Source organism: Giraffa tippelskirchi, chromosome 6 (genome assembly GCF_054371585.1).
Source record: "Giraffa tippelskirchi isolate mGirTip1 chromosome 6, T2T-mGirTip1v1.2.pri, whole genome shotgun sequence".
Classification (NCBI taxonomy): domain Eukaryota; kingdom Metazoa; phylum Chordata; class Mammalia; order Artiodactyla; family Giraffidae; genus Giraffa; species Giraffa tippelskirchi.
Window position 1 is genome coordinate 794,141 of NC_137280.1, and position 26,512 is coordinate 820,652.

The 26,512-nt window shown below is 42.5% G+C and overlaps 1 protein-coding gene across 8 annotated transcripts in view; it reads right to left on the reverse strand.

Moving 5' to 3' along the window:
• Positions 1–26,512, reverse strand: part of COL14A1 (collagen type XIV alpha 1 chain) — a 216,434-nt gene that overhangs the window by 115,835 nt on the left and 74,087 nt on the right. For all 8 annotated transcript variants that reach the window (XM_081504793.1, XM_081504789.1, XM_081504791.1 and 5 more), the window contains exons 14-23: positions 25,141–25,280; positions 18,315–18,441; positions 16,585–16,724; positions 15,721–15,853; positions 14,486–14,548; positions 12,537–12,688; positions 8,427–8,556; positions 5,881–6,003; positions 4,168–4,317; positions 746–862 (exon numbers count right to left, since the gene is read on the reverse strand). In XM_081504793.1, coding sequence (XP_081360919.1) covers positions 746–862; positions 4,168–4,317; positions 5,881–6,003; positions 8,427–8,556; positions 12,537–12,688; positions 14,486–14,548; positions 15,721–15,853; positions 16,585–16,724; positions 18,315–18,441; positions 25,141–25,280 — 1,275 coding nt within the window. The remainder of the gene's footprint in view (positions 1–745; positions 863–4,167; positions 4,318–5,880; positions 6,004–8,426; positions 8,557–12,536; positions 12,689–14,485; positions 14,549–15,720; positions 15,854–16,584; positions 16,725–18,314; positions 18,442–25,140; positions 25,281–26,512) is intronic.

A 26,512-nucleotide genomic window follows, 5' to 3' on the forward strand; every position in this document is an offset into this window, starting at 1 on the left:
TTCATTATTTGATCCCATCTTCTGAATATTATTCATGCTGATAATGAGAAAAGAAGATTAGCAGTTCCTGGAAACTCATTCTTGGGGAATCAGTCTTTTGTTACTGTTCTCGATACTTTTAGTGAAAATAAGCAGACATTTTAAGTGTTTCACCTTTGACGCCAAATCCCAAACTGTAGATGAATTTGAGAGCTGTGATGCTAAAGTACTGCCCATGGATAGCACAGATACCTCATTTCATCTCCTGAATGAGAGTTTGCTGCTCATCAATTATCCCCAAAAGTAAAAAAAAAAAAAGAAATATCACTGAGAGGAACATTGAAGTCAAACCTAGATCTCAACAGAGTAAAGACCAAAATAATAGCCCATACGGTTTTAAGGTATCTATCAGTCTTGCCTATGCAACTCCTACCACCAATAGCAGCTACATTTCCTGGGTGCTTAATACGTTCAAAGCACTGCTGCAAATATTTTACACAGATTATCTCAGCTTAATCCGCACAGAATGCCCCAAGATCCGCACTATGGTGCTACCTATTAACCGTAAATGGCAAAAACGGAGATTTGGAGAGATTAAATAATTGGCTTAACCAGCCATCCTAACTCTACATCCCACACAATTCGTAACATAACACTGCCTCCTCAAGCAGAATGCTTTCGTATCAAGATGCTTGTGTGTTGTCCACAGTAATTTGCACAGAATACACGAGTGCATGAAAAAGCTTAGGCGATGGGTTACACTTACCCTGGCGGGATTCCAGGACAATCCTATAGGCAGTGGCATGACGCTGCACCTGCCAGCGGGCACACAAGCTGGTCATTTGGATCGGGTCTGCCTGAAGATCGGTCACACCCAAAAACACTACAGTGAAATAGAAACACGACTAGGTCACACTGCAGACAATGCCACCATCATCCCCAAGTCTGAAATCAACTTTGGTACAACTCGAATTCAAGGTTCCACACCCAGTGGTACCATGAATCAGTACACAAAGGATAGCTATTTTATGACTTTAAAAACCAGTTGCAGAATGTGATGTATGATAGGGTTTGTCTGTTCTCTGTAAACAAAAAAGAAAATACATATCTGGAAAAAGTCAGTTGCAACGGATGGTGAAATTATGGGTGATTTTAAATCTTCCTTCTTCATTTATTCGTGCTTTTAAAATTTTCCACAATTAATATATATTACTTTTATAGCAAAAATGTTAAACATAATATGTACTCATCAACCACTGAAAGAAAGTCATGGTTTAAATAAAAGGGAGAGCAAAGCGGATAAAAGAGAAGGTCACCCAAACACGAGCAGTGCGCACCGACTGGCCTTTAAAACAGGACTGAACGAGAATAAAGAAACGTTTAAAAATTTAAAGAGCACAGATTTAAACAGAAAACAAAAAATGATTAAAAATACACAGATTCTTATTAATCTGAGAATGAACACAGTTATATACAAAAGTTAATCATAGAGAGTTTATTTGAAGAAGCAGCAAAAATACTGTTTCTCCAATACAATCGAGGACTAAGGATTCAGTGTTTACCACTTAGATCCAAGCAGAAAAAGCAGAAAAGTAATAATATTTACTTTTCCTAATGACCCCTGCCTTCATCCATATTATTCTCTTGTACTTTCCCTCTCTTTTAGTCACTTTATAAAATTTAACAATAGCTTAAAATCATTCTTTAAGATGGTAAAAATAATTTGGATTAGTAACAATTTGCATCATGACATTGTTCCTTTTTGTTGATCAGCAAAGGAAGACCTTTTTTCCTAAGAAAATGAAACAACCCTCTCTCCCTACAAAACAAGGAAACCAATAATGACTTATATACCCACACTAAATTGTAAAAATACCGTGGATTAATTAATTTTCCATTTTACAGGGTTTTATTATGTTTGGGAGACAGAGAGAAAGCAAGCCAATCCAATTTTTACCTTAAGGATAGATGATGAAACAATTTAATGCTTTCATTATCTTAAAACACATTTGGAATACTCACCGCATTTATTAAAGAAGAGAAGAGGGATGAAACGGGAAGGAGGGGAGCAGAGGAAAGAGGACGGATGCGAGAAAGAGGAGGGAGCGCGCAGGTCAGGGAGAGAGGGCTGGCCCGGACAGGACGGTCACCTCGAGAAGAAAAGGATGAGGCGCCGCGGGAGAGGAGATGAGGTGGGAAACGCACAGGGGACCCTCAGGGCTTCCGAGGAAGGCTGTTGGGCAGCGATGCTGGTGGGCTTCCCTGGGGGCTCGGAGGGTAAAGAAGCCGCCTGCAGTGCAGGAGACCCGGGCTCAAGCCCTGGGTCGGGGAGGTGCCCTGGAGGAGGGCATGGCTCCCCACTCCAGTGTTCTGGCCTGGAGAGTCCCATGGACAGAGGAGCCTGGCGGGCTACGGTCCACGGGGTCGCAAAGAGTCAGACACGACCGCAGTGACTAACGCTTTCACTTCACAGGACCTAAAACAGTATCATTTCAGTTTCCAAGTACGAGATTGGAACCACAGACCAAAGGCTTCCTAGCCCTGTTGAAGAGAGACACTATTTCTCTTGAGATTAAATGGATCCCATATCTAGCTTTTTAATTTTAAAGGTTTCTGTAAAAATGAATTCAGGAAGCTTCCTCTAATGAAAGGGCAGAGAAGGGGACGACACAGGATGAGACGGCTGGAAGGCATCACTGACTCAATGGACATAGTTTGGGTAAACTCCGAGAGTTGGTGATGGACAGGGAGGCCTGGCGTGCTGCAGTCCATGGGGTCGCAAAGAGTCGGACACGACTAGGCGACTGAACTGAACTGCGGCCCTATATTAAACATGGGTGGCCAGACACAGGTGGCCTGGGGTTTGGTCTAATATATGCCTCATCCTTATAAAATCCCTTTTGTTGGAATAGTTTTTTGATTAGCAATGAGAGTAAGAGAGGACCCAAATTCACAAAGCACAATTATTACAATGATAAAAGTGGTTATTTGTCGAGTGCTTGCCATACAACAGACCCTTTCTATACATTATCTCTTTAGTCCTCCCAAACAGTCTATAAAGAGTTATTACTATTAATATTATATCTTCATTTTAGCGCTGAGAAAATGTATGCTCAGAGAGGTGAGAGGTTATTTGCTCGAGGCCTTAGCTAGTGAGCAGATTTAAGGTTTACACTTCTGATTAAACCATGACTAACAACCTCCAGTGTGGGCCACGTGCTGTCAATAACACTCAGGGTAATGTCAGTCATCTGACAGCCAAGCCATTTTTATTTTGGTCATTTTTGTATTACCTTTAACGTGTATTAAAGTGAAAGTGAAAGTCACTCAGTCATGTCCAACTCTTTGAGACCCCATGGAATATACGGTCGATGGAATTCTCCAGGCCAGAATACTGGAGTGGGTAGCTTTTCCCTTCTCCAGGGCATCTTCCCAACCCAGGGATCAAACCAGGGTCTCCTACATTGCAAGTGGATCCTTTACCAGCCGAGCCACCAGGGAAGCAACGTGTATTAAAAAGGCTGGCTTTCTGTTGAGAGTTATTATGTGGTTTTTGAAAGCATTTAAGTAAAACCAAAAAGAAACTGTAAGTTGATTTAAAGAAATATATTAAACAGATGGTGTGGAAGCATAAGAAACAGCAGGAATATGGAACATACGTGCCGGAGTTTGGAAAACACAGTATTATGCCATGGGTGTCTCTGAGTGATGTACGCCAAGGAGAAGTCCCAGGTGGTGTGCAGACAGCATACAAACCCTTAAAAGACAGAAGGAAGTCTTTCGAGCGGTGCAAGTATGTTTTACGGAGGGAGTGAGAGGGTGCGGAGGGGCAAAGGCTTTGACAAAAGGCAAGTTTCCCCTGGCTCAGCTTGGACTGGCTTTGACCGCGTCAGGTTATATGGGCTGGATGGAAAATTTCACCTAATTTGAAAAATACCAACAAAGACTTTCCAGAAGGAAATCCCATCCGCCACCATCAAGTATGTTTGAACGCCAGCGTCTGACATTCCGCCTGCCAACTAGGACTCTGAACCACAGCCCCGAGTAGGGAGCGCACCTTTCTTTCCACGAGGCACCATCCAGAAAGGGCAACGCTGGGGAAAAGAGCCACCGACTGCCGAGCTGCCGCAGGGCTTAAGTTACAGAGAAAACAAAGCACAAAGCCACACGTGGCAGCGGCAGCCTTACGTGTTTTCACCACGCCGGTCAGAGCGTCGCTGAAGCCCGAGGCCTGGGAGGCGAATATTTTCACGTTGTAGTCCATTCCGCTGAGCAGGTTTGTGATGAGGATGGTGTTAATGTTAGCTCCCACGAACGTTTCCAGGGTTGGGCCGGCAACTGAAGGACAAAGAGCGTACTTCAGTTACGAGAGAATATGCAAAAACAGAGACACTTCCACTGTGCTTCAGATTGCCCAGGAGACCCAGCAGCGTGGGGCTTGAATCCAGCCCTGTCACACTCCAAGACTTACCCACCTACCTGACTCCCAGGCCAGGGCTCTTTTAAGGCATCTAGTCCTTTTCTTAAATATAGTTCTTTCCCTAGTACTACCCAAAGAAATTGCTTCACCTCACCGTCCAGCATCCACCATACTGTGAGGCCTTCACAGCAGAGCTACCAGGATGTCACAGGCTTTGGGGCACGTGATAAAACAGAAGTCATTTTGGGTTACCCCACCTCGGACACCCAGCTTTGTCCCCAGAAGGCATTAAGTTGCCATAGCAGCAAATTTTATCATGGACGCTACGCCAGCCCTTGCCACATAAGGGACAGCCACATACGCCGTCAGTATGGGCTCCACAGCCCCTTCTGCTGTTTAAGGTCAGACAGATGACACTGTTCCTCCAAGTCCCTTGACCATCTGGCTTCTTTGGGCTTTTACATTTTCACCTCTGTTCCAATCCAGTGGAATCTTTGATTGATCAGGAAAAATATTCTGTGCTATGTCCTATACAAAGACTCATAGTGCTTTTGAGGACAGAAAGGTTTTTAATGACCCAAAGGATGATTTTTAAGTTTTCCTCAATCCGATGAATTTTATACCTTAACATAGTTTTCAAAAAGCTATGACATGTGTCCCATGACTGATTCATGTCAATGTGTGGCAAAAACCACTACAATATTGTAAAGTAATTAGCCTCCAATTAAAATAAATAAATTAATATTTTTAAAAAGCTATGACAAACCTACACACCATATTAAAAGCAGAGACATCACTTTGCTGACAAAGGTCCATATAGTCAAAGTTATGGTTTTTCCAGTAGTCGTGTACTGATGTGAGAGTTGGGCCATAAAGAAGGCTGAGCACCAAAAAACTGATGCTTTCGAAGTGAGGGCAGGAAGAGAAGGGGACGACAGAGGAAGAGATGGCTGGATGGCATCATCAACTTAATGGACATGAGTCTGAGTAAGCTCCAGGAGATAGTGAAGAACAGGGAAGCCGGTGTGCTGCGGTCCACGGGGTCGCAGAGTCAGACACGACTTAGCGACAGAACAACAAATACCTTAACACAGTTTCCAGGAAGAGGAGACTGAGAAGTTGGTAAATGGACTCTTTCTAACTAATCTAAGAAGTAAGAGGCAGAAGAAGAATTAGAAATTGGAGAGTCTAAATGTTTAGAGCTTATATATCCATCAAGCCATAGAAACCTCTTATTGCTAAGGAGTCAGAGTCTGCTTTGGCTGGCACCTTGTCTGGGGTGGGTAAAGGTCAATTGTAGACCAAGTATATATTCTGCTTATTAACATACCAGCGTTTTTTAGGTGAGGTGGTAACTTCAACACATTTTTTTTTTTTTATAAAAGGGAAGAGACTCTTCCCATTTCTTAAAATCAATGATGGAAAGTAAAAACAAAACTAACCTATCTTTAAAGATTATCTTTTTCAAAAGCATGACTTACCACTGACAGGTTTGTAGACAATCCTGTAGCCCCTGACTGGGGAGGACGGCGGGTCCCACGTGATGCGCAGCCGGTTATACCACTCTTCCGAGACCCGCAAGTTCTGGGGGCCAGAGGGCGGCACTGGGCAGGAAGGAAAGGAAAAAAAAATGGTTTAATGTGGTTTCCATCTTCACAACGTACCTTTTGGTTAACAGAGACTAATGTATCTCCCCACAGGTTAAAAATACTTACAAGGGAAAATGCACTAAAGCAAACAGTGAGAAAGCTTAGAGAATCCACGGTAATGTCAGATATTAAATAACAGAAAATAATTGCTCTTGTGGTAAAACACTTTTATCTGAAGATCAGCAGATCACTCAATGAAACTTGGGCTCCTTTTCTTCGGTTATTTTTAAGCAATATTGGAGTGAGTAGTGTTTATGAAAACATTTCTGTCACACATCTCTCTGTTGCACTATCATATCCAGGATGATTAGATAACAGTAGTGATAGAAATTCTTGGAGGTAAGATTTTTTTTTCTTTGCTTTCATCTTCATGTTAGGGGCTTCTCTGGTGGTTCAGACAGTACAGAATCTGCCTGCAATACAGGAGACCCAGGTTCAATCCCTGGGTTGGAAAGATTCCCCTGGAGTAGGTAATGGCAACCCACTCCAGTATTCTTGCCTGGAGAATCCCATGGACAGAGGAGCCTGGCGGGCTACAATCCACGGGGTAGGAAAACAGTCAGACATGACTGAGCAACTAACACTTTCACACTTTCATATTGCCTATATTATGTGAAATTTTAATCATCATTCATCAATTTTTTTATCAAAACATGAAAGCTATTTGCATGAAGGATCTTTGTAAACTATTATGCATATTGATGGATATTATCATTATTACTTTGTTGTTGACAGAATTTAGTTGTGTTAACCACTGCTTAAAATAAGTGGACCATCCAAAATTACTTCAAAGAACACCCTTTGAAATAACTTTACTGTATAGATGGTATTTCAACAGTAATAGCCTTTAAAAGTTTTTGTTTGTTTGAGTATATATGTGTGTTCATCATGGAACTCTTTTATAAATCATGCAAATCAAACATTTAAAAAAATTGTATACAGATTTTAAAGGTTACTTTCCATTTACCTTATGACAAAACAGTGGCTGTATTCCTCATGTTGTACAAGACATCCTCAAGCCTATTTTACACCAGAGTCTGGGCCATGACAGGACCAAACACAAAACAGGACAAACAGAAACCCAGGAACTAGGAGAGAAGACGGGGACTGCTGTGCCTGGGCGGCCGGAAAAGCCCGAGCAGGGGGCACTGAACTGAGACCAGAAGGACACGAAGTCAGAAACGCGAGCCTCTGGGATAGGACATTCAGTCTGGCAGGAGGGGCTCATGTCAAATTCCAAGGCAGAGCCAAGCTTTAGAAAGCCGGGGAAGTGCAGGGAAGGCGCGCTGGCTGGGGCTCAGGAGGTCAGTGGGGTCCAGGTCACCTCGGCCCGAAGGGCCCCTGCAAGGACCTTAGAGTTTATGCTGAGAGCCATGCGAAGCCGTCAGGTGGCTGGAAACAGGTGAGACATGAGACCATCCAGATCTCAAAAGCTTATCCGGGGCTGTGAGGCAAGCAGAGCGTCTGGAAGTGAGGGCAGGAAGATGCGGCGTGCACTCGGGTGAGCGAGCGTGACGTGCCGGGTGAGCACTTAGGTGAGGGACGTGCACGGGCCTGGAGGGGCCTCTGAGAGACGCGCAGCACTTGGGATGAGTTAGACGCTGGAGGAGGGAGAGGCAGCTGTTTTTTAAGTCTTAGGTTTTAGAGATGAGAAAACGGAACCCAGAGCGGTGAAGCAATTTGCCCGAAGTCACACAGCTTGAACGCGTGAGGACAGAATCCAAGCAGATTTTCTCTCTCCAAATCCCCTTTTCTCTTTTTGATTGGCGTGGAGTTGCTTTACACTGCTGTGTCAGTCTCTGCTGTGCAGCAAAGCGAATTGGCCATGTGCACACACACATCCCCTCTGTTTTGGGGTTTCCTTCCCAGTTAGGTCTCCCCAGAGCCCGGGTAGAGTCCTGAGCTCTGCAGTAGGTTCTATTACCTATCTTATACATCGTAGTTGTATATGTCACTCCCAGTCTCCGTGTTCATCCAGCCCTGCCTTCTCGCCCTGGCACCCATACATTTGTTCTCTCGATGTCCGTGTCTCTATTTCTGCTTTTTAACTAAGATCATCTATACCATTGTCAGGGCTTCCCTGGTAGCTCAGATGGTAACGAATCCACCCGCAGTGCAGGGGACCCAGGTTAAGTCCCTGGGTTGGGAAGATTCCCCGGAGAAGGGAATGGCTACCCACTCCAGGATTCTCGCCTGGAGAATTCCACGGACAGAGGAGCCTGGAGGGCCACAGTCCATGGGGTGGCAAAGAGCAGGACACACGTGAGCGACCGACACTTTCAGCGCATTTCCACCCCCGACACCGCAGCTACGTTACAGAGGACAGCGACTCCCACCTAAGCCGTCAGTGAGCGACCACGGGGGAAAGCTTCACTCACAGGTTTTTCCAGGGGCAGAGACACTGACCCCCTCCCCGTCATCATAGATGGGCGTCACCGTGACTTTGTACCCCGTCTCAGAGAGCAGGTTCTTCAGCAGGAGGCTGTTCTGGCTTCCAGGCACCATAATCTGAAAAGAAAAGCAAAGGACCGTGGTCTTGGTCAGACGTGCATTCCGGCTGGTCTACTAAAGAGGAGGACTTAAGGCACTGTGAAACAATCAGAAGCAGGGAGATGTCCTTGAGGGTGATAAGAGGAAGGCATCCATGCGAAGCATTTCTCTCTGAAGCTCCCCTCAGAGCAGCCCTCAGCTTCTAATCACTAAAGCAGAAGGCTTAAATTTGAAGCCCTTGAGCCCTCAGGAATAGCCTTCTCTCAACATCTTTTCAGCATTTGTAAAGCAGCCAGAAGAAAAAACGATCATCTCTTTGGAAAGCAGGTGTTCATGGCTTAGGAGTGTTCATTCTATAAAACAGCCTGCGTAGCATATTTGATTCTACTTAAATATCCTCTTGAAAAGTCAGCCTTCCATTCCTCCCTGTTCAGAGATCATCTAACCCCAGTATTTCAGGGTGGATGCTAGCCAAGAACACCACAACCGCACGTTAAATCCCAGATTTCCGAGCCGAAAGATATTTACCAGTGACACTAAAAAAGGTTGCAGTTTCTTTATTTCTGAAAGACGTCTTCCTCAATCTGAAATCACCACTCCTCAGACTCTAAAGGCTGCAGAAACTAAAATGAAGCGGTCGGGTGGACACCACCCAAACATGAGTGCAACACTCCATGTGGCAAGTCCTGCCAGCCCTAAAAGAATACATGGACCAGAAAAGCCACATGTTCTTAATACTAAGGCCACAAAACTTTCTCCCCAGGCTTCAGCAGTCAGATGCTGGCACATTTCTGGGCCATTTAAAAGACTTCATCGTGGCTGGAAAAAAATGCTAGGATGTAAGAACTGACCCAAACAAGTTTAAGGGAGTCACAAGACTGGGACAGCTGGAGATGGTTTTGGATTCAAGCTGGGTAAAATGCCAGCAGGCAAAGGGCACGCTGTCTACTTCTGGATGAGGGAAGGAACCTATAAATCATGGAATAAGCCCCAGAAAGCCTCAAGTTGAACTCGGAAGTAGCTGTTGCTAAGACATTGCTAAGTTCTAACAGCAGCCGGGGTGTGGGGTTAATATAAAAAGAGGAAGTCTACATTAGGTGATTTATACTAAAGCAATATGATTTTCCTCCTCATATGGAATGACACTGAATATCCGGGATGTAGTACTGGTACCGATGCAGTCCTAGGAGGGAGATTCTACACAAGGAGCTCTGCTTTATTCTAGAAGGAGTTGGATAACCCTGCATTAAGAAGACGTTAAAAAGGAATCGCGGTTGTCCTGTCTGGTCTTACCCATCCATGTAGCTTCCTTTAGGGCATTTCTTTTCGATATAACCCTCTGGAGCCCAGAGCCTGGGCTTTGATTCCAAGCTGTGTGCCTATATAACCAGCCATGTTGATGTTCCTTATATAAGGTCACCTCTCAAACTTAGAAGCACATGGACTTGGGACCAATCAGATTTAGCCTGTAGGGCACTGGAAAGCAGTGGGACTGTTCTGCAGGGCTCATTTAACTTGCCAGGTAGTAGCTTCTGTGCTTTATAACAACAGCGCTCATTTGGCTAGCTGTTATTATCTGCCAAGTACTGCGCTAAGTATCTGAATGCAGTAACTCACTTATTCTTCGCCACAGCATTTTGAGGTAAGAAGTATCATTACTCTCATTTTATAGATGAGGAAACTGAGACCCATATAGCTATTGGGTAAAAAAAAGCCATGGGCTTCCCAGGTGGCTCAGTGGTAAAGAATCTGCCTGCAATGCAGGAGATGCAAGTTCCACCCCTGGGTCAGGAAGACCCCTGGGGAAGGAAATGACAACCCACTTCAGTGTTCTTGCCTGGAGAATCCCATGGAGAGAGGAGCCTGACAGGCTACAGTCCACGGGGTTGCAAAGGGTTGGACACTGGTGGCTGCCAAGGGGGCGGAGGTTGAGGGAGGGGCGGAGCTGAGGCTGGAGTTAGCCGATGTAAGCTGTCATATACCGGATGGATCAAGTTCCCACGGCACAGGGATGATAAACCATAACAAAAACGAGCGTGTGTGTGTGTGTGTGACTGAATCACTCTGTTGCTGAGCAAAGAAACACAACACTGTAAATCAATTATACTTCAAAAAACCAAAAAAAAAGAAAATATTTAAGACATTTATTTGGTGAGTGGGAGCTATTAATATAGTTCAAGTGCCTGACATACCTTTGTTTTATAATCTAAATGCACACACTTGCTGCCTCCGATAATAATCTATTACACTTATATAGCAGTAACGTTTCATAAAACACAGATATGAATTCTCAATTACTGCCCAGTAGAGTTCCAGGAAATATGTCTGTAAATTAAGAGTGCACAAATTCAATTTCATTGGAATTCACCAAAGGGGCTTGATAGTTAAAAAATTCTAAAATACTTTCTTTTGCATAGCAAACATACTTCTGCACAGTAAATAACTACCATCAAATTTTATCAATATTTTTTATTTTTATTACAGCGTTTGTTTAACTGGGGCACATGTGTGTTGAAGACTTTTGATCCTTTTTTCCTTCATCTAGGTGTCCAAGTGTTTCAAAATAAACAGTGTGAAATGAAAGAAACTAGCAAAGGGAAAATTATCTAGAGACAATCCAAAATAAATATTATTATTATTTTACCTTGTATGGCTTACAAGTGCATGCATGAGATTAAACTGTAACTCATTCGAAATTAGTGGGAATATTTAGCAAGAAGCTTAATGTGTTTCTTGGAAAGAGTAGAAACAAAAACCAAAAAACAAAACCCTCACTTTGGGAAGTTTTTATGGGTTTCATTTTAGGAACTAGATTAAAATATGAGGACAATAACAGGAAAAAATGAAACATCCAAATTACATCTTCAGTTACCATGGGTAAGCACAATTTTAACTTTTTGGTATGTTCCAATCATGGATCATTTGAAATTCTATAATCTGAGTGAATTTATAACTCAACTTGTTTTATTCAAGTGTCCATTAACTTTCCAAAACTGCTCCCAGACCAACTCCATGGACCTTCTGGTTATTCACAGTGGACGTGGTTATTGTCCACTGTGTTATCAGCGTGTATTATGGCAATTCATCCATCAGTCTGAAATTAGGCACTTTCCTGAGAGAATCTGGGGCTCAAACAATTGTTTATATATCATAAAAATACAAATAATTTGCCATCAACAGCTTTATAAGTGAGGAAGAGAAAGAAAGGATAGTAATGTTACTCATGGTTATAAGACAGACTCAAGGATATAGGGTACAACACAGGGAATGTAGCCAATATTTTGTACTAACTAAATGGAAAGTAACCTCTAAAAATTATATGATTTTTTAAATTTTAAAAATGAAAACACTTCGTTTCTTAATTTAAAAAGAGGGTACCCAGGTATTTTAACAGAGAAAAACAAATAGAGATGAAACAAGAAAACACACAAAAATCTAAATCCCTCAGGAAGACACTCATGATTAAGAATACATTAGAAACAACTATAAATCTGCTCAAACAGAGTCAGTGTCAGGGAAAAATACAACTAATTGTTAATGGAGGGCATTTTATTAGGAACACTTCAACTACATAAAGAAGACCTTTGAGTTATGTTTTTCTGAACGTTTTAATCAGATTCCCAACATAAAAAATTTTCTGTGTGTATATGTATATGTTTATATATTAAAAGTTTATATATCAAAAGTATACACACACACACACACACACACGCACAGAGACAAGCGTAAAATGGACTATTTGTGACCCAATTTTTGTGCTCTAACAAGTTGTCAAGGCAACAGAAGCAAAGAGGTAAAGAAGGTTCAGATGCTTTATCTATTTAGAGCAGGTTACAAAGACGGAGCCAGTTTCAGAGATAGAAAAGTCGTCAAGTTTGGGTCAAACAGAAAGATCAGTTTCCAGAGAGATGGAGAGATGAGCAGTGAAGCTTGCGTTCACAGCAGTCAGCCTGCTCAGTCAGGAGACGCAGGGGGCTCTCAGCGGCGCTGATACGCACCGTTCCCAGCACTTCTTCCGCTGGGTCCCCTTGGGCGGTGAGGTAGGTCACCCTGAACTGCTGCACACTGCTGTCCGAAATGTCCCATGTTACCCGCAGGCTAGACGTGGTCTCATCACCTACCACCAGGTTTCTGATGCCGGTGCGGAAAACTGGAATAAACACAACCAAGGATGTAAAGAACTTTCATCCATCATACTCCAAAGTGAGCTACAGAGGTGATCTGTGGACATGGCAACAAGCATCCTTTAATACATCTCTGTTAGGCTGACCCAGGTGAAGCAACAACTGCTCAGCTTCAGTGCTTAAAGGGGAGCTAGGACACCGATTGGCAGCAAGAAAAAAGAGGTTTAAGAAATGCTTTCAAGGTGAGTCTGCGGACCCCTCACAGCCGCCGGCGCTCTGTGTGCACTGGCGAAGGGAACGGGGAGCGGCTCTCAGGCTCGGGAAGGGAATGGGGGCTCCGGAGGGGGCCCGATGGTGAGAACTCAGTCTGCGCCGAGAAGCAGGGCAAGGGGCCCACGTGGCCAAGCTCGCTGTGCCAGGCAGCACCGACCCACACACCCCGTCGCCTGCTCACCTATTTCTCTCTTTATTACTAGATTTCTTAAACAATGTTGGCCGCAGCATGTGGGGCCTTAGTTCTCCGACCAGGACTCAAACCCACAGCCCCTGCACCGGAAGACGGAGTCTTCCACACTGGAGCCCCAGGAACGCTCCCTGGCCACTCCTCCTGTTAACAACCATCACTCAAAGCACACGTCTCCGACCGCGGCGGCCTCGATCCGCTCAGCCCGCGGGGACACTACCCTTCCTCGGGGTCTCTCCGCATCCATCTGCGCTCAGCCCGCGGGGACTCTACCCTTCCTCGGGGTCTCTCCGCATCCATCTGCGCTCTCGGACCCGTTTCCTCTCGTCTCCCACAGCGTCTCCCACAGCGACGGCTCTCATTTGTCCCATCTCCCCTTCTCCCTCTTGTGCTAATTCCCTTCCAATCTCTCCACCTCCACTGACTCGTCTCTTCATTCCTTTACTGCCATTCAGCACTCACTGAACTCTTCCTGTATGTTAGACGGTGTCAGGCCTTTAAGACACAAATGCTTAACACTCGACAGAAATAGTGGCGGTGTCACAGAGGAGGCAGAAGAATGACCTTCCTAGGCAAAACTGGGGGAGGGGACCTGGCTCCGGTACGGAGTGCAACGCTTCCCCTTGAGGACGAGGAGCTCTAGACGGCAGGAGGGTACGGGGAAAGCATGAAAGACACTGCTATGGTTGAAGCCAGGAAGAGAAACAGGATCTAACCAGGAGCGTTCTGGATGTTATGGGAAAGAGATCTACCAGCATAAGGAAGGGCTCAGTAAAAAGGTTAGCTGAAGAGTGAATGAATCAGTGAACGGATGAATAAGTGGATGATAATGGAGATCCACTGAAAGGTTTTAAGTCAGGAAATAAATGTCATCAAACTTGTATCTAGTTGACTCTGACAGCTAGTTGGGTGCTGTATTGTAATGGAGGGGAAAGTTAAATTGAGAGAGAAAATAACTGATGTAAGACCAGTACACCAGCCAGGTCTCAGTTACCCTCAGAAATGCACATAAACCATGATATGAACGACTCTTAACAGATAGCAGCAGCAGAAGTCACTGAGCTCAAAAGCAGAGGAGACTGCTGGGGTTGCTCACACTAACATCCTCTAAACGATTAGATGGAGATCCAAAACGAAGACGGGAAACAGAGAGAGCACCACAGCGATAAAGATGAATAGACTCGAAGACCGATCAGCACTCAGGGATAAGAAGAGGGGGAGAGTCCCGAGAGGAGTGAGATTTGGACTCGCATGTCCCGTTCCTAACAATAATATAAATCAGATAAAACTGAGACAACACAACATCTGCTTAAAACAAACTCTTCTTCTTACGGGTACACGGGCTTCTATTTGCTCTTACCTGATGTCACAGGCCTAGTAGGTGCTTCTTCAGTCGTAGGTGGTTCTGTCCAAAAACTGTCAACTAAAAAAGTATTCATGACTTTAAAATTCTCTAATGATGATAACTCTATACATTTGTGTATAGCATTTTAGAGTTTTCAAAGAAAAGGCAGACAAGGAAACTAAAAGCTGAAGAAGTTCGTTTCTACTCACAGATACCTGCCTTCATATTGAATTACATCTATAAAAATGTGAAATCCACTTAGAAACGGGGCACAGTCCTGACGATTAAAGGAAATTAAACAGTCGTAAAGGGGCTGCCAAGCAGGACCAGCAAGGCAGACAATAAGAAGCGCATCTGCTATTTCTGTATCCATACTGGGCAACCAGGGGATAGAAGGGCTATTTGCTCAGATTCCCTCTTTGAGGTCAACATGCTCATCCAGCAGCTTCTAGAATACTGGCTCAGACCTCTGGGACTTGCCTTGCCTGAGACTGCAGACTCTATCAGGGGATGGCCTACCTCCAATGACAGGGCGGGTACGAAGATCCAGCCCTTCGAATCAACTTGGGACCACTCAGAAGGGCCACACCAGGTCCAGAATTTCTAACAGAATTCACTGAGGTTTTAGCTTTTCCCTATTCCCTATCCTTTCATCCTTATTTCCTTACAGATGTATCTCCCAACTACACTCTTCAATAAACCTTCTGGATGCAATTTTCTATTTCAGAATCTGGTTCCAGGGAACCCAATCAAAGACAATTTAATGTGTGGTTAATACCTCATATTTAAAAAATGAGGGGATGAATGAATCAGCGAGCAAATTTTGTGCAAGGTTCTTGGAACCAAGATCAACTTGGGATTTTCCAGAAACTCTTGGACACTTTTGCCCTACATTTATCTGATTTGCTCATTTATTTGGTTATAAATTATTTCATCCATCCATCCATTTACTCTTCCATCCATTCACCCATTCCTCCATTCAACAAATATTCATTGCACAGGTAAATATGCCAAGAATTGTGTTAAGTGTTGGGGATATAATGGTGAACAATACAGATGATGATAGACCAAGAGTCTAAGGCGCTCTACACACTGATTTCATTAAAGGTGAAGGTGTATGAAGAATTCTAGGGATGAAGTTTCTGTAGCCAGGAATAAGGCTGACGGGCAGGGAAACCAGTGGGGTGAAAAAGATGTCAGAATAAATGGTGGGAGCTGGTGAAGTCCACCTTGGCCCAACTAAGACTTACGTGTGGTCCCAACAGCAGTCACCACCTCACTCTCACTTCCATCATCCAATACAGCCAACAGGGAAACTTCATATTCAGTGCCAGGTTCCAGGCCTTCAATAACGTACGAGTCTTGGTCTTCTTTTAGGACAACCTGAAAAGTATTTGGTCCTTACTGGATTTACGTGAATAACAAGTTAAGAAAAAATAATAAAAGTTAATAATAAAGTTAAGAAAAACTAATAAAAAGCAAAGATGTTATCCAGTATAAGCAAAAAGTAACTAAGCATAAGGAACTCCAGGGCCACTGAGTTCAATTTTAAAGTCAAACCAGAGGCTTTTTTCCTTTCAATTCTCTCAGCAAAGGAATGATTAATATTGCAAAAGCAGCATTTTAGAAGTTTTATTAAATGTCATTTATGAAATCAAAGATACTGGAAATATATAACACATATAACTAAAGCCCTAACAAAAATGCATTTTGATCTTATAAAAATCATACGATTTGACATTTATAAAACTCCAGGTCATGCAAAGTATTGAGTCTTTCTGGGATTCTCAATGTATTTTAAAACAAAGACCACCTCAAATGTCAGCAGTGGGCATTCACTTCCAAATAAAATTGTTGTTGTTGCTATTTAGTCGCTAACTCGTGTCCAAGTCTTTGCGACCCCATGGACTGTATGTAGCCCACCAGGCTCCTCTGTCCATGGGATTTCCCAGAAAAGAATACTGGAGTGGGTTGCCATTTCCTTCTCCAGGGGATATTCAAGACCTAGGAATCGAACCCGCATTTCCTGCTTTGCAGGCGGATTCTTTACCACTGAGCCACCAGGGAATCCAGCTAAAACGATCTGGAGTAATTTTCGACCTCAGACCACTCACTTCTTCGGTCCTCCCACCGTAGACTGGGATCCACATCAGCTTGTACTGCCCTTCATCCACCGAGAGCGGATGCCAGCTCACTCTAAAACTGTCTGTCGTCACCTCGTCAATTTCCAAGTACTGTTGGGCTGGAACTTCCTCTGTAACCCAAGTGGGGAGATTCTGTTAGGGAACTGAGAAGGTAAGAGACCCATAACTCAAGCGGCTCGCCAGGGGCCCCAGGTAGAGAAGGCTCTGGCGAATCCCTTGTTTCAGGAAAGCATGTAGAAGTGGGGAAAGCAGTGCCAATCAGTCAGTGTGGGCTTGTGTTTCTGTGTCCAGCATGTACCCACAGTGAAAGTTAGGGAGACCGGGACACAGCAGACTTTTACAGTTTTCCAGCACTTTCCAGAACTCCTGGAGTCTCTATTTGGCTCTTTTCACTAATTACAAAAAAATAAGAGTGCCATATTCATTATTTTACAAAGATACTGTTTTCCCAGTATTCTGAAGAAATTCATAAAATGATGCCTTAGAAGCCTAAGAAATGTCACTTCTAGCTTTACTCCCTCTCAGGCCTGAACCACTCTTCAGTAATAAGTTAAATCCTAGAGAAGAACATTCATCCTTTTAATCTTGTACACATGGCTGCCATCAAATTGAAATATCATTTATCAGACATCCACTATTACACTGTTTACACGCTTCTGGGATATACAACAAAGACCGTAACATCTAATTACACCCAAAGTGAATTGTAACTCATTGATTTTTATTATTTGAAATCAGAGGTTTTAAAACTCTTTGACAGGATATCATGAGAATTCCAACTAGAGTTAGCCTTTGGGAGATTCTGCAAAATCACTGAACTTTTTTCTGTGAACATTATTTCTCAACCCTCCTTATTTCTCATCTCTCTCCAAATTACCTTCTCTTCTTAGTACAGCACTAAATTTGTTTCCAAGTGCAATTAATAAGTCCAGAAAGCAAGCAACAGAATTTTTCCACCAAGAGGCAAAAAAAAGAAGTTACATTTATTGAATGACTACAGGGTATATTCAGAAAAGAAAAATAGTGCATTCATGCTTTATTTTTTGTGTTAGTATTTAAAATATGCCATATTGTTGTATGACTATTGCCAAGCAGCATGAAAATACCTTATTGGCTATAGATTGATGCATTAGGTTGTATGGTATGTAACTGTCATTTTTGTAGGCCAAAAACTGTTGAAGAGCTGTAATTTTGGAAGTTCAATTAATATACACATATATCAGTGGAAGAAATGTGAAAATTTTATGTCACTAGAACAAAAGAAACAGTGTGAGATTAGGAAGAAAACAGTGCACACTTTTATTTAGCAAAGACCTTTGAACTTAGATGATTCTATCACTCTTTGCTTTGAGAGAAAATAATCAAGCAGTAGGCATTCTACTCAGCTAATTATCACTCATTGGGTAATAATAGCATTAAATAAACAAAAATTAAAATGCAATGTCTTGGGACTTCCCTCATGGCCCAGCAGCTGAGACTCTATGCTCCGCATCCAGGGGACCAGGGTTCGATCCCCAGTCAGGGAACTAGACCCCACATGCCGCAGCTGAAGATCCCGCATGCGCAACCAAGAACTGATGAAGCCAAATAAATAAATATCCAAAATGCAATCTCTTCAAAATCACCCTTGAAGAAGCTCTCCAGCTTCTGGTTTCTGCCCAGTTACTCCTAGAAACTTTTTGAACCATAGTAAGACTGACCTGTGGTAAAAATTCCAGTCAGAGGTTCTGACTGCCCCTCATCATAGATGGAGAAAATGGCAACAGTATATTCGGTGAGGGGTGTCAAGCCCTTCAGAGGGAACGTAGTAACAGGATCGACTTCAACCTGCAAAAGAGAGAAGTGATAACAGCTCTACCAGATACATTCCAGTCTGCTGTTCACTTGGCTGTTCAGTAGAGCTGTAAGTACTACAAAGGAGATGCTGAATTATAAGCCATAATGGAAAAGAATATAAAAAAGAAGGCATCTGTCTATGTGTGTAACTGAGTCAATTTGCTGTACAGCCACAACACTGTAGGTCAACTATACTTCAATTAAAAAAAGAGAGATAGTGAATTTATATATTCACATTTCTAATCTCATATCCTTAAATAAAATCAGTTCAGTTCAGTCGCTCAGTTGTGTCTGACTCTTTGCAACTCCATGGACTGCAGCACGCCAGGCCTCCCTGTCCATCACCGACTCCCGGAGCTTACTCAAACTCATGTCTATCTACTCAGTGATGCCATCCAACCATCTCATCCTCTGTCATCCTCTTCTCCTCCCACCTTCAATCTTTCCCAGAGTCAGGGTCTTTTCAAATGAGTCAATTCTTCGCATCAGGTGGCCAAAGTATTGGAATTTCAGCTTCAGCATCAGTCCTTCCAATGAATATTCAGGACTGATTTCCTTTAGAATTGACTGGTTAGATCTCCTTGCAGTCCAAGGGACTCTCAGAGTCTTCTCCAACACGGCAGTTCAAAAACATCAATTCTTCAGTGCTCAGCTTTCTTTGTGGTCCAACTCTGACATCCATACATGACTACTAGAAAAACCATAGCTTTGACTAGATGGATCTTTGTCGGCAAAGTAATGTCTCTGCTTTTTAATATGCTATCTAGGTTGGTCATAACTTTCCTTCCAAGGAGTAAGCATCTTTTAATTTCATGGCTGCAATCACCATCTGCAGTGATTATGGAGCCCCAAAATATAAAATCTGTCACTGTTTCCATTGCTTCCCCATCTATTTCCCATGAAGTGATGGGACCGGATGCCATGATCTTAGTTTTCTGAATGTTGAGTTTCAAGCCAACTTTTTCACTCTCCTCCTTCACTTTCATCAAGAGGCTTTTCAGTTCTTCACTTTCTGCCATAAGGGTTGTGTCATCTGCATATCTGAGGTCATTGATATTTCTCCCAGCAATCTTGATTCCAGCTTGGGCTTCTTCCAGCCCAGCATTTCATATGGTGTACTCTGCACATAAGTTAAATAAGCAGGGTGACAATATACAGCCTTGACATACTCCTTTCCCAATTTGGAACCAGTCTGTTGTTCCATATCCAGTTTTAACTGCTGGTTCTTGACCTGCATACAGGTTTCTCAGGAAGCAGGTCAGGTGGTCTGGTATTCCCATCTCTTGAAGAATTCTCCACAGTTTGTTGTGATCCACACAGTCAAAGGCTTTGGTGTAATCAATAAAGCAGAAGTAGATGTTTTTCTGAAACTCTCATGTTTTTTCAATGATCCAGCGGACGTTGGCAATTTGATCTCTGGTTCCTCTGCCTTTACTAAATCCAGCTTGAACATCTGGAAGTTCACAGTTCACGTACTGTTGAAGCCTGGCTTAGAGGATTTTGAGCATTACTTGGCTAGCATGTGAGATGAATGCAATTGTGCAGTAGTTTGAACATTCTTTGGCATTGCCTTTCTTTGGAACTGGAATGAAAACTGACCTTTTCCAGTTAAATAAAATACCTACCTGTTAATTTTCAAGACATTCTTGCAACCAATATTATTTCCATTCATTAAAGCTATAGTAAGTGAAGTACACACGATTTTTGCAGTGCTAATATAAATTACTGTAATGATTACAGCCGGCTTTGCTAGGAGGAGCCAGTCATGTACAATAACTTCTATAGGAGTTACACAGATGAACAACCATGCAGGTGGAGGTGAGCACAGTTACTGTGTTATTTCAGTTGTTCGATAAGCCAACATTTTTTAATTGGCAAGTTTCACATAAGAGAAATCCCTGATCAGCCACAACAACCTTCTATTCAAGTCTTTCCCACTTCAGGGCCCGTGCACATGCAGTTCATGCTGTCTGGGACCCTATTTCCTCGGAGCTTCTAAAACGCGTGCTTCGCCCTCCACTAGGATTGGGCTCGTATTTCCTCTCCTGGTGGGGAGGTGTTCATGTCCCCACCGGTCTCAGTAGGATGAATCTTTAACACTATCCTTGTATCTTTTTCTTTCTTGTTTTTGACCACACCTGTGGCTTGCAGGATCTTTGTTCCCGATCAGGGGTGGACCCTGCCGCTCAGCACGGAGTCCTCACCGCCGGCGGAGTCCCTGGAACACGGCCCTTGTTTGTTTCCTCCCTGGCACCAGTCCCAGCGTGGAATCATTTTATTTCCTAAGCACAAGATACTATTTCCAACATAGAGTGTAAGCCTCTTGAGGGCAGGACCTTGTTTAGCTTTTTTAATACTGTATATTGAATTATATATATATAATTATATATAAATATATTGAGTGAATAGAATAAGTAAACGGAAATTGAGATGGAGGCCCCAAAAATCCATTTTACAAGAGATTACACAAAGGGCTCATCTGAACAAATGGCTAACACAGAAACCATAGGCATCTCAAAGGGACTGACTGCAGGTCACAGAGAAAGATTGCCAGCCCTGGGGGAGGACCCTCCCTCTTGATGATTTTGGACCTCTGAGCCATGCTGCTAAAGAGGAACAGCCAAGCCCAACCTTCTCAGCCACCCCAGACATGGGAGTGAAGTCATCTTCGAGTCCCAGCCCAGCCAGGCTCCCAGATGAACTCAGGAGTCACCTTAGCTGACACCACATGGACCGGAGACCAGCGGACCTGCTGGGCCTGCCCAAGTTACACAATCGTGTGTTGTTATTTTAAGCCAGGGTCCTGGCTACAGAGCCAGAGTTAACTGAAAACATGTATTATCTTCTGAATCTAGGCCTGATAACATTCTGGGCAATTCCTAGCGTTTAACGTTTACTCTGGTCTGCATGCTCCCGGTGCATCAGTTGTACTCACTCCCTACCACAGCCTTATAAGGTAGCTAATCATTACTCCTAATTGGAAGATGGGGAACATGAGACTTCAAAAAGTTAAGGAACTTGCCCAAGGGAAAGTCAGCCAGTTCCTAAGACTTAAAACAGAAGTGTTTCACACTCCAAATTCTCTGGTTGTAAATACTAGTTACAGTAGGGCTCCATTACTTAAACCCACAGAAAAGACAAATCCATACTTAAAATATGAGTTCAAGTTGTTCTTCTAAACTATACTTACCTATTGCTTCCTGTTGTTTTGACCACACTGGCTAAGATCTACTGGGCACTTATACGTCAGGGACCTCACACTCATTGCTTTATTTCACCTCCTCCTCCCTCTCACTAGGTGTTTAATGACTATTTTACCAACAAGGAAGCTGAGACCCAAAGACCTTAATTAACCTTCCTGGAGTCATAAAACTATTAACTGGAATGGATACTTAGGTCTTGATATACTTCTATATAAGTACATATATATGTAAAAGCATATGCATTTCAGCATTATATATTGAATACATATACATTTATACATATACTTTTCAACAGATACATCTATTGAAAAGATCTAGTTTTATTAAAAGCTGTTTATTTGATGCTGAACAGACCATGTTTCATGTGTTAATTATCGATCATTTTATTGCATCAAGTGAAAACTTTCAGGTCTCACTGATTTTCACTGTTCCATAATATGCTTCAGACTAAGTTCTGGAACCACTTCTATTTGTAGCACTTTTAAGATGTAGGAGAAGAATCTGGGAAATGGTAACAAATAGCTATGATCTCATTGTTACACAACTATTTCTGAGAATAATTTTTCCAACAGTCTAACTAAAAACTTCAGCCTTTTCCAGGATGGATGAAGAGAGTCCTTGATGAGGAACGAGGGACTGGGCTCTGCTCTGGGCTACTGCTGTCGGAGCCTGGACCCGTCTCTTGGAGTCTAGAGCCTGTGGCCTTTCCTTTACAAACCGGGATGGCACCATTGTGCTTGCACGCCTCCCCCAGTCCATTCGCAGGGCACGCTATATGAGACGGCTGCTTCTTCAGTCTGACAGGTCAGGCTTTGGCAACACATTTTCTATAAAAATTGCACAAAGTGTTCTCTGTAAAAATCTCAGAGACTGACTCAGGATAAGTACTCAGCGTGTGTTAGCTGCCATCATCATCACCACCACCATCACTATCGCCACCATTATCATCACTGTCATCGTCAACATTTGTTTACATACTCTGTTTTATTTTTCTTCTTTGGTCTCCAAAAAGTTAGGGAGAGAGATAATGCAGAAAAGATACAGAGAAGGAAAAGCAAGTGAAGGAGGGAAGATGGAAGAGGAAGTGAAGTGGAAAAATATGGACTGAGTTGAAAACAAAGCTTTTACAATCAATTACACATTACGTAGTAAGCAGATTTTACTTGAGACATTTTAAAGTTCATTCCAAAATATTTGGGGAATTTCCTAAAAATCCAATTGCAGGATTATCTTTCAATAAAAGTTTAAATGAATAGAAATAAAGCAAAATATGGTAGGGATATTCACCCTTAAAATCATATATTCCAAAACTAGGTAAAGTAGTATTTGACTCATATAAGACAGTTGTCCAGCAACCTTTAGTCTCAGTTGCATAAATAAAAACTAAGAATTAAGAACACATACACCAAAATTAAGAAAAACAAACCTATCAGTCAAAATGGAAATGTTACAAAAGCCACACATTATTTATTCACTTCACTCAGATGAGATGTTCTCAGATTTCCATGCAAGGTCTATTTACTCATATTTTAAAATTCAGTTTTATCAAACATAGTTTTCTAATTTCCCAGCACAATACAAACTAGAAATAGCAAGTACCAGAGGCAATCCCCAAGGTTGAAAAACACTGCAAAAAAAGCACATGTATTTCTCAACAAACACAACTGTAATTTTTTAATGGAAAAATGTATGTTGACTAGACCTTTTATGGCCATTTCACAATGTAGACAAATATTGAGTCATCATGTCATACACCTGAGACAAATATAACATTACATGTCAATTACACTCAACAAAAATGTATAATTATATAGTTCATATATGCATACATATGACAGTTCATTTTTGGTTCCTGAAAAATTATTTCCCAATAAGAATGCTTTGCAGTAAACAAATATTAATGAATATGGTTATGTTATTTTCGTTGTTCAATGAGTCACCATTTTAAAATTTCACATAAAAAGAAATCCCTGGTCACATAGTCAAGGGGAACAAGATCTGGCAGCCTCTGCAGATTTCTGTGCAGCAACAACTTTCAGGAGCTAACACTGGCTGCCTCATGATGAACACGTACAAACTCCCCAGCAACACGGTGTCCCCCAGGCCCAGCACCCCCGTCACTGTCACCCACGGTCCGTCATCACCGGTCATCAGTCTTTCAGTAGAGAATTTCTGCCATGTGCATGGCCCCCAAACGGGAACGTGAAACATAACCTAAGAGAGCCTCATGTTTCAAGAAAAACAGGTGAGACTATTTCTTTGCAGATGCAGCAATTTCTGCACTGATTTACATTATCCACCTAAGCTTCCTACACAGCTGAATTTGCAACCCTTGGGAAAGCAGTTTACTTATCACTGATAACAAAGAGATACTGATAGCTCGCTGCTTTTCAATTCTTTCTTTTTACTACTCCAGGTTCTCATCTTCAAAAGCAAAGCACATAGTAAATGACTTCAGCTTCATCAGAATTATTTGCCCTCAGTATTTATGAAGATTTAATAAAAGATATTGAACAGTATTTCTGTACTGTTAGCAAATGTGCAGTTTTTATCCATTCATTACCCTATATGCTGTATGAGGGCACATTCAGCAAAATATTGCTTGGATTTCATTGTAGGAAAAAGCTTGTCCCTGTATATGAAAATACATGCTTTATTTGGTCAAGAAATAGAGATGATGCAATCCAACATATTTCCCTTGTTGTCTTAGCTTCTTGGACCAAGATAAGGGAAAAACATAAAAATAACTGCTATCTAGCCTGCTAAAATATATTTCCAAGAAATTTCTGAAGAGTATTAGTCACTGAGCACAAAATACTGTATCTTCATTGGTTTCAATAAATTCTGTTACTTGGAAGTTTCTTCCTACACAAAACTTGAATGATTCAGTTTTCAATGTAAGCTCATTGAACTAGGGTCTTTCAAATACTGACATTTCAGTTTACCACTTCTGTGAAGACACACACTTCCTCATCCGCACTTCCTGGGGCAGACTGCATTTCCTAAAGATGGCTGTGTCAACACCTGCCCCCCAGTCCACCTGCCAGAGGCGGACTCTGTGCCCCTGCCCACCTTGCACCATGCAGGGACCTGGATTGAAAGCAGCACTCCCTCTGTGTCTCTGGATACCTGTCTGGGGACTCCTGAGCCAGATTTAAAAAGTCCGTCTCCCCTAAAGCTGCCTTGCTGAAGGGATCGTGTCAACGATCAACTTTGAAATGTAGAGCTGGTCCAGCTCCCAGGTGGTCCAGGCTTCCCGGACTGGGCACCAGACAGAAATATGGAAGCCGCTGTGACATCACCGGTTCCAGCCACTATTTGGCTACAATCTCAAGTCAAATCCACTTCCTGACCCACCAAAATGGTGAGAGAAAATTAATAATTAGCGATTGTTTCAAGCCACTGTGTTTTGGGATGATCAGTTACATAGCCCTAAGAAACTAAGACCCAACCACTCGAAAGACACACTTCATGTTCCACAGCTTACCTCATTGATTTCAGTCCCATCAGCGTTGTTATATACAATTCGATAACCATTGATCTTTCCTGAAGTTGCATCCCAGGCTAATCGAGCACTGTTAGAGCCAACATTGGAGATTCTCAGGTTTCTGGGTGGGCTTAAGGGTACTTCGCAGTCAATGGAATAAAAAAGAAATAAAATTTTAAATAACATATATGTAAAAAGGACCCCCAAAACATGGCATCTTTGACTCCTAAACTACTGACATATGAAAATTTTCACTCAGATAGTAACTTATAACAGAGAACATTAACAAATTAACAAAGAAAAAAAGTTTTCCTCGTGGAGAATGAAGAGCGGCCACAGATTACACATGCTTAGAAACAAATGAAGTGCAGGTGGATTTTCTGTGTCTTTCTTCTCCAGTCAAAGCTACTATTTCCTGCTGATATAAATGAACACCCAATGAATAAAAAGCCAGGACACTTGAAGTTAAACCTTAGCTACTGTACTCAACAATCATCTGGTCCTGGCAAAGTCGCCCTACTCCTCTGATCCACAATTTTCCACGTGGCAGGGGTTTCTTATCTGTCCTCTCCACCTGGGTGTCTATTAAGCATTTCCAACTCAACATGTCCAAATCCGAATCACTGATTCCTGCCACCGCTCCCAATCTTCTCTCTCAACCTGTCCCTCTGAGAAAATGAAAACTCCATTTTTCCCATTGCTCAGGTCAAAAACCCTGGAGTCATCCGAGATTCAGGTTTCTGAACGTATCGCTCCTGCTCAGTGAAGTCTTCCATGATCACCTTACATAAAATAATCCTCCGCCTCAATTCTACCTCTCTTCCCTGATTCATTCTTTATTGCACATCTATTGGTATGGAGAAGGCAATGGCAACCCACTCCAATACTCTGGCCTGGAAAATCCCATGGGTGGAGGAGCCTGGTAGGCTGCAGTCCAAGGGGTCGCAAAGAGTCGGACACGACTGAGCGACTTCACTTTCACTATTGGTCTATTGTCTCTCTCTTCCAATATACTGTCATCTCACAGGATTACAGACTCTGATATAACTTTTTTCCCATCTTTATCTCCAACAGAGTAAGTTTTCAGTAAATATCTCTTGAATCATGGAGTAGGAATCTTCCCCTGGATAAAACCCACTGGCTTCATGAGACTAGATCAAAGTAAAGACTTTACTGTGGCTTTAAAAGTATGAATAGGTGGTGATATTTCTGCAGATCCTCACTACCAATTCCATGGCTTTTTGTACTTCTTCAGGGACCTGTTTCTGAGTCAACAGGTTAAAATTTGTCAATAATCTTTGAGAGTTTTATGAGTTTTTACAGGTTTACAGTAAACACAGTTGTTGCGATTGACTGCATGCTTTCTAAGAGT